Source organism: Eutrigla gurnardus (genome assembly GCF_963514095.1).
Source record: "Eutrigla gurnardus genome assembly, chromosome: 19".
NCBI lineage: Eukaryota > Metazoa > Chordata > Actinopteri > Perciformes > Triglidae > Eutrigla > Eutrigla gurnardus.
In genome coordinates this window covers 10,194,305-10,203,234 of record NC_139930.1, presented here as the reverse complement: position 1 = coordinate 10,203,234, position 8,930 = coordinate 10,194,305, and the positions used below count along the sequence as shown (strand labels likewise).

Below are 8,930 nucleotides of genomic sequence, written 5' to 3'. Positions count from 1 at the left end.
CAAGAGTGAGGAATCCTTTTCTGTACAGACTTCAAGATTTAGCAAATTATTTCCTTATCTAATTTTTAATTTATTACGCTTCAGTTCCGAAAGTTGCTCTTGTAAGAAAAATAAAGCTATTCAGTTGTTTATTGGAGCCGCTAAGTTACTGGCCTTTGAGAGAGGATCACCTCCATTTGTTTGTTAACCAAGGTTACAGTCTTCCCAAAATGTATTTTGAAAGTTAATCAAATTCACAGTTTAGTTCACGAAAAATCGTGCGACTTAATCAACCTGCTACCCCCAATTTGAAAGCTGCCTACTCCACTGTTAAACCGTGCAGTAAGTACAACATCTATGCTTAATCTATTTCTCTATTTGTATTTTCATGCACAATAAATGTATGCCTTTGGTTCTATTTTCAAACAGGCAGATTAATTGCATGACCATTACTTTTAACTCATTTGGAATGAACTCTAATTTGAAAAATGTATGTATAAAATATGTGGTGGGAAACATTGCTATCCTCCACCGTAGTGGTAATGGGGTGTGGAGCAGTGCCTTAGACTGTGACTGTGCATGTGAACCTTTATGATCAGAGACAAACCAGACAAAGTACCTGTGGTGGTAGGATGCAGATATCGATTGATTATTTTTTCCAGCACTAAAATCGGCCTTTAATAACGTCTGCTTGGAATAATGTATTGAATATTGCATTCGCTCATTTTCTTACTTTATGTTTGCCATCATCCCATCTTTAAGGAGATTGTATGCACCAGCCCAATTACGTTGAACTAACAGATTTAGTGCACTTCGATGCATTCAAGAGTCAGCAGCAACCTGACTCCCCTGGACCGACATCCTCACATCAGTTATACAAAACAAGTATTACAAATATATATTTTATTGCATTCCCTTGCTCATATTCAAGAAGAGGGACTTTACTCTGGATGAGTCTTCCTCACAAAATAATCCCACATGTATAAACATGTTCATTTATCTTGATGCATTCACATTTCAGCTTGTTCACTGTTTGTCTGACTCCATTTTGTAGGGAAATGGTGGGATTGGTGGCTTAAGGTCTTTTTTTTCTTGTGCAAGTTGAATTGAAAATGAATGATGTTGCACTATAAACTGAGATATTCTCAGAGAATGTCATGGCTCACCCTTGGGGAGGATAATCTGTATGAGGTGGCTAAAAGGAAGAAAAGTCCTGTAAAATGTATGTAATGATATGTATTTTACATATATTGATTGAAACTGGTGTCTCAAACTCTGTGGTTAAGAATTTGTATTTAACGACAGAAATTTGTTTTTTTTTGCAATATATGGCATTGACATGGATGATCATTGAAAATGGAAAAAAAAATGAGACAAGGAGGGAATTGTTGGTTGAAAAGAATTTCTTTTCACAAACATTTCTTTGCAAATAAATTGTAACTTACTTTCTAAAGCTGTACAAAGTGCTCCGTTCATCCCACATTACTGTAAAAACAGATGGGAACAGTGGTAATGTTCCGTCTAGTGGTTTATCCTGAAAACGATACATTTATATGCAAAAAGATACTTGTATCATAAAATGCATGCCATTCAGACACTCACTCTAACCCAATGAAACCTCTGATCTTTATGCACCATGTAATTTAAGCTGAATAACTGTTGTCACTGTTAGCAAACTAAGACTGCGGAGTCTTGCGATGACTAGAGTTGTATTTTTAACACACACCCTGGCCTTTTCTTGAATGTTTGCGTCAAGTTTAATCCATTATAATAATGACAGAAAAATAGTGACAAAGAGTGGAATATGGAGACGAACTACCCAAGTTGAGTGTGCATTTGAACCTTCGGCAGACTCAGAAAAACAAATGCACTAAAAGTTTGTATGTGTATGTATGTGTCCTTGAAAATAATGCCAGCACTTTAGAACTACTTAGAAAATAAACGAGAGAAAAGGGTGGCCGAGGGGTTTGGCGAATGAGGAGAAAACGCAACTTTTAAAGCCATGTGTTCAGAGCGCTGACAATCAGAATAGGGATGAGACCCAAAGTGCATTATGGGAGATCTGACATGACTTGCTGTGCTCTTGCTGATTGCTTTGTCTTTCTCCTTGCTTGCTTTGATCTGTGCTACTTTCCAGAGTGGAGGGGACACGATGATGTTAACTCCAGCCTTCTTGGTTATAAATGTATGTCTCTGCAACAAGGACTGACTGATATCTGACTGATAACTTTGGTGCTTCTTGAACAGAGCTGTCCCATGTTGACATGGACAATATCTGTAATGCTCTGGGAAGCACGGGCCAAACGCGGTCCTCAGTCTGGGCTCATTGGTAACCTCTCGATGGACAACAGTCCGTGCGACAAAAGAGGATCCTATCATGCAACCCCACACTTTGACCGTGGCGACGTTCTTCACAGTCAACAGGGCTTGGCAAAACTAGGATGGGACAATTTTGGTGTTGATACTGCTTTGTGTTACAAATGAGAAATGTTAAAAATGTTTATGCGCCTTCTGAACTCAAGCATCAATAATATATACAACAGAAATGCAAGTTGCCACTTTTTTGATGTTGCATAAGAATCTACCTTTCATTCCCATCATGGTATTTGCCATCACCAGTTTCAGTTGTGTAGTCCAAGAGTACCTGATTTCTTTAAATGCAATACAGAAAACTCTGCTTTCTAATAAAAGTCCTTACTTCACCATATACTGCCCTCCTCTTTCTTCTGTCTGTTTATTTCTTTAAGATACCTTCAGGGATTTGCCACAGTGCTGAACCCCAAATACCTGTTACACAAAAGGATCTGCTGGGACAGATTTCCACCCGAGGAAGTGTGATGTATAGTAGACATATGATAGCCTGCATTTGGATTCACATAAAATATAGCAGGTTAAAGTCAAGAAGAAGGGCAATCACATCATCTTGACAAAACATTTTAATCGTCCTGAAGGTTCAAGGTGTAATTTATTGTCATTGTACAACAGAGTTGCATAGCTTAATGTAGTTCACCTCTTGTTACCAATATCTCTGATGCGCAGTAAATGGGTACCAATAAAAATAATCTATTTTGATTTTCGTTAATTTCAGCAGTATTGCGTTGATTGGCAACACCTTGGATCCATGTTTACTTCCTGTCAGCTGATGTCATCCACATACACCACAGGCTGAAACAAACTGGGACACATTGAGGATGTGTAAAACGGTGAAATACTCTATATTGGTACAGAAATCCTGATGGCTTCATTAAAAGGCACAGTTTCTGAATTAGAGCTGGATGCATTTCTCCATGGATCATCACATTATTTATGTTATGAGGCCTCTGTGCAATCCTAATGGTTAAATCCCATATGACTGATTCATTCTCACAGTGTTTATTATCAGATTGATGGCTTGATAAATTACATTTCTTTGTAAATGTATGTTTTTGTGTATAATTTTGTGTTTGTATTTAAATGTGACCCTAGTTGTTCCAAAAATATGCCAGCTATGTTGTCATTGTGTAAGGGAGGTTTAGTGTATGGGCTGGTGTGTGTGGTCATCGGGGTGCTCTGGTATCTACTTGTCATCCTACGTGGCTGTGACGTCCTTCTGTAGGAAAATCGCGCGGCGTGTGTTCAGCTGTCCTGACACACTAATGTGCTAATGTGGCTCAGATACAGAAACGGAAGGAATAAACTAATACAACAGGTCGTCTAGAGGAACAACAGCTTCTGTCCGGCAAAATGAGTGACGACACAGACTCCCCTCCTGAGAGGGAAATGAAGGTATGCTGTTAACCACAAGTTGTGTTGACAGATTAGCATGCTTATGCTAATGTTTGATAGCACTGTAGCACTGCCGGTTCCTCTTCAATGGCTCTGGCTAGCTTAGCTTGTCGGCTAGCCGCGTTTGCTTTTCAGTTTAGATAACCATACCCCAAAGCATATACAGGACAGTGTTGATAACGCAGACAAAAACGACAGTTAGAGACGGTAACAGTAGAAAAAAAGCCAAGTAAAAATCTGTTAACGTAGGTTACAGCAACTGTTATGTTTTCAGTTTGTAGACAGCTACACGGAAGCTATTAGCACATTAGCTACACTATAGAACATTGTGCTCATTGAAAGTTGAAGGTTGGCTTGACGTTGGGTGAATTAACAAACTCCTGTGTGTGAAATAAAGTCATTAAATATTACAGTCACGTTCAATATATGTTGCTGTTACGTTAAGGTTACCGACGTAGCTTAGCATCATCAGCTAACGTGGCGTGACTGCACAGTAACGGGTTATCAACCAACATTTTCACTTTAATTTTAAGGTTAAAGTAACGCTAACTGTGTTGTCAACGTACTAGCACAAGTTTAAAGTAGCCAGATGCTTATTTAAACGGCAAGTATGCCTCTGAATGTTCATGTCGCAGTTAAAGAAATGTGGCTGTAACGCTTGTCAACGGTTGTTTACAGTGTATTATTTTTATTACTAGCAGGTATTGTTTATTTAAAGTCTGAAGTCACTGAACTGAACTAGCATATGTTTACCACCCACAATTGGGTACCCTAAAGTGACAATCTGTGCTTGTTTTTCTTTCTTTTTTTCAGGATTTTCAGTTTCGTCAGATGAAGAAGACAAGAGTCTTTGAACCTGCTAAAGATTTGCCAAAAGAAAGAAACAGTCTGCTCGCCGTCTCAAACAAATTTGGTTTGACTTTTGTCGGGCTCGACAGAACATTCAAAGTTTACCTAACTGGAGACTTTCTTGGTGCAGATAAATTTGATGGCAATGCCAATGAAATAGGTATGCTTTTTGTACAGATTTGAATTTTTCACTACATTGTCACGTAATTTACTGTAACTAACAATACAACTTTTATCTGAATTTCCATTCATGTCTCATATTCAAATTAATTCAGATTTTGTCCTTTGTTCTAGTTGAGGGGACAGCACCTTTGGCGGAGGTGCCTGTGGAATTGACTCTTCACCACTTGGCTCTCAGTTGTGATGAACTTACGTTGTCAGTATGTGGCATATCTGAGGAGGCGGGTTTGTCCCTCATGTTCTATGATGTCCGCACCTTCATGAACAAGGTGACTACTTTTGTCGTGTACTTAATGTACCATTGTATTTAAAATATATCATGCTTATTTCAGGGTTTGTCTGAACATATTTTTTATAGAACAAACATAAAGACACAGTTGAAGGTTTGCTAGTTGTGCTTTACTGCAGGTCACAGTCCTTCAGTAAATAATTGTCCAATGTAAATATGTCATGAAATGGACAATTCTACTGGGGAAACCTCTTACTAGTCTCTTCTAATAAAGGTTTTCATCTGCTAATTTTAAGCTTTTAAAGCTGACATTGCTATTCAGAGCTATCCAGTATAAGCAGCAGCAAAAACCAGATGCCTTAAATAGGGAAAAAAACAAATAATTAATCTACTTTTTTTATGTTGACATTTAAATACAGCCTTGCATGTACAGTGTTTCCCGCAGGATTTTTTTCAGCAGCGGTGGTCCCCGAACCCTCTAGGGGGGTCCGGGGGCATGCCCCCCCGGCCGAAATTTTTTTGTACCCTTTACATTGGAATGCATGAATCTGGTGCACTTTGAGAGGAGAATATGCACTTAAATCCTATTCAAACAGTCCTGTGTATTACTGTAGATGGGATTATTGGTGTTGTAACTTTGCCTTTTGTGTCTTCATTTACAGATTTTTATATTTTTGTATAGTAATATTTAACAAAAAATGCCACAACGCAAATATAATTTGCACAATTTATTTACAGATTTTTGCCTAATGCTTAAACACTAAACATGGTTGCTATGCCAAAAGCATAACTGTTTTTTACATAAGACACTTTGTTCAAAAATGAAATCTCCTGCAACAATGGGCAAAACACATCTTTTTAAATTATAAACCTAACTAAAATTTGAAAAGAACACAGACTCACACACATGAAAAATAAAAAATAAAGCTAATTGAATACCAATCAGTGTGAGCCTTAGCACTACAAATAGACCTCAGGTGAGCTCAGCTCCTTTGTGAGACAGTGAGAGTCAGGGGAAGAGGACAAGAGAGCGACACTGGTGGTCATGTAGCGACACATTTTAGCAACTTACTTTCTCTCTCTCTCTCTCTGTCTGTCTCTCTCTTTCTCTGTCTGTCTCACTCTTTCCTTCTTTCTTCGATCTTCCGCTTCACTCGCTACTGCTAGAATCAATGTAACTTTGCAACCGTGTAGGGTAGCCTACTGCCAACAACTGCCACACTCGCTGTGTATTTTTCTTCTTTGATGTTGGTTACGTGACGATGTGCCGCGTGCTGCGCAATTGACGTTACGCGCTGTACATTTTCTAAAAGGAGCTACGTAAAAAATCCTTTAAAAAAAATCCTTTAAAAAAAAAAAAAAAAAAAAAATTTTTTTTTTTTTTTTTAAAGGATTTTTTTTGCAGCGGCGGAGAAAATTCAGCGGCGGCGGCGCGCCGCTGCTGTGTGAACGTGGGGGAAACACTGATGTAACAAACTGTTAAATTATTAAAAGGTAGTACATGTTGAAATAATGTCATGGGAATCAAATATTTTCTCAGATTCACACATTTCAGTTTCCATGCAGTATTCAGTTTTTAAACTTTTCTTTTTGCCTTTCCAGGCAAGACAACAAAAACTACCCTTTGCATCACTGATGCCAGCAGGACCCCCAGGCAATTTAGTGCAAGACCTGAAGTGGAATCCTGTACAGGCATCCATGTTGGCCGCCTGTCTGTCTGATGGACGTATGATGATTTTGGATGTTACCGACAGTGTCAAAGTGCAGGCTGAGCTACCTGCTTCAAGCGGCATCACGTGTCGTGAGTGAGACTCTGCACATTATAGTTGAGTTTACTTGTCCCCCCTACATTTCTATTGCGGCTCAGTTTTAGTAAATGTATTTTGTTTCACACAGTTTGCTGGAGTCCAAAAGGAAAACAAGTTGCTGCAGGAAAAATGAATTCCACAGTCAGTCAATATACACCAGTAAGTGAACATAATTCACCGTCATTGAAAATAAAACACTTATTGCTCCCTCAGAGATGAAGCATTCAATGACTGACGAGTTGGATGAATGATTTTCTCCTCTGTTGAAAAGGCACTGGAAGAAAAAAAAGTTATCCCGTGTCCACACTTCTACACATCTGACCAACCTGTCAAAGGTAAGGCATGTCCCCTTCACATAAGAGACTTTTTTATGTCACTAATACATTACAGATTCTAAATGTAGTTTTACTTTCATTATTGTCGAAATCCCATCTGCAGCTAATGCCTCTCTTTCCTGTTGTCTCTCACAGTTCTGGATGTGCAGTGGCTGAGAACCTTTGTGTTTGCAGTGGTATATGCTGCGGCAGATGGGTCCCTTGAGACCCCTCCTGAGCTTGTGTTGATCTCCCTCCCTGTGAGTACGCCCTACATCCATAGACCACTGAATTCTCCTAATACCAATTGGATTATCTTCAGGTCGGACCCCTGCAGTATTCATTGCTCTCTAACTCATCTCTTCAGTAGATACATTTGGCCATATATTTCTTATGAGATTCACGTGCATGTTTCATGTTTAATTGAAGACATTTTCTCCACATCGTCACAAGAACAGGGTAAGAAAAAAAAAATGTAGCATTAGATGCGCTGCCAGATTTTATATTGTAGCTTTGAAGGCCATGTGCTTTGTGGAGTGACCATATTTTTATGTAGTGGCTCTGTAGTTGCATAAAGGCTCCCATGCACCTCCTTATATATTGTTTATTTGAGTAGGATCCTTCATGTAATTGACCACTAAGCTATACAGTATGTAAGGCTGTTGTTGTCAGTTTCTTAGTGCTACTGAAGTCACAACTTATCACACATCTCCTTGTTCATATCAACTGTCACAGAATATGACATTTCAAATCCCAGTTGCGTGTCAAGGGACAGCATGAAATACATAGTGTATATGTTTCATCACGTGTTCCATCCTGTGAATGTATCCCAAAAGCAAATGTGTTGAAGTTTGATTTGTTTTGTTGTTGTTTTTTGTAGAAGAAAGATGAAAAGGTGGAGACAAAGTATCTGAACTTCAGTGACACGGTGTACGGCAGCTGCACGGAGCGACAACACCACTATTTTCTTAGCCATGTAGAGGACTGGTAAGAATTGACACGATCGACAGGCATGGGTTGTATAGGAGGCACCCAAAAGCATGATAAATGTTGTTTAATATTTCAAATGCTTAAGTTTGACTCATTTCAAAGTGATGTTAAAGTGATGTTAATGTTTTGCTTTGCCTTGTTTCTTTCATCCAGGGACCTTGTCTTTGCAGCATCGGCAGCTTCTATTGAAGTCAGCGTCATAGCTGCCAGACAAGAAGACAAGGTACCTAAATGAGTGAAAAGCTGAAGATGCTATCGAAATCACACGTTTAAATAACATGCTGCTTTGAATATGAATAGAAAGGTGAATTTCACGATGATGGCACTATGACGGATATCCATTTAAATTCCAGGAGAGTGAACTATGAGATCTGTATAGTTTGAAAGCAAAACATGACAAAGCCCCGGAGTGCATTGGTCATGGGGAAAAAACACAAATCTGTCAAGAGCGAGAACATTTTCATCAGTGCACCTTTAGCAGCTACGTGTGTATGAGTGAAACAGCACCCTGAACTCCTCCCTCACAACTTTAAAAATGATTGGTGATTCAGAACTCCACCACCTTTTTATCATTTACATTATGTGATAAGAAATTTCCACTGTGTATGATCACTGATAAAAACACTTAAAAAGGGTGCACCAAAATAAAAAAAGTTTGGTACATCAGTGCAACCAATGTTAAACTTCAGTCTTGAGCCCGGCATAATGAGATGCTCCAAAGTATCAAGGAGAGTTACATAACTGTTCTTCAAATGTCTTCTTACTCAAAACCCTTGTTAAATAATTTATGTGAGCAGAGCTTCCCCCATCTACAGT

The 8,930-nt window shown here is 38.8% G+C and overlaps 1 protein-coding gene across 2 annotated transcripts in view; it reads left to right on the top strand.

The window, feature by feature from the left end:
- The first annotated feature begins 3,579 nt into the window (after nt 1-3,579).
- Nucleotides 3,580-8,930, top strand: part of nup214 (nucleoporin 214) — a 28,020-nt gene continuing 22,669 nt past the window's right edge. For both annotated transcript variants that reach the window (XM_084035206.1, XM_084035205.1), the window contains exons 1-9: nt 3,580-3,744; nt 4,558-4,753; nt 4,888-5,042; nt 6,605-6,803; nt 6,899-6,969; nt 7,082-7,145; nt 7,281-7,384; nt 8,005-8,111; nt 8,268-8,337. In XM_084035206.1, the coding sequence (XP_083891332.1) occupies nt 3,703-3,744; nt 4,558-4,753; nt 4,888-5,042; nt 6,605-6,803; nt 6,899-6,969; nt 7,082-7,145; nt 7,281-7,384; nt 8,005-8,111; nt 8,268-8,337 (1,008 nt within the window). In that variant the 5' untranslated portion in view covers nt 3,580-3,702. The remainder of the gene's footprint in view (nt 3,745-4,557; nt 4,754-4,887; nt 5,043-6,604; nt 6,804-6,898; nt 6,970-7,081; nt 7,146-7,280; nt 7,385-8,004; nt 8,112-8,267; nt 8,338-8,930) is intronic.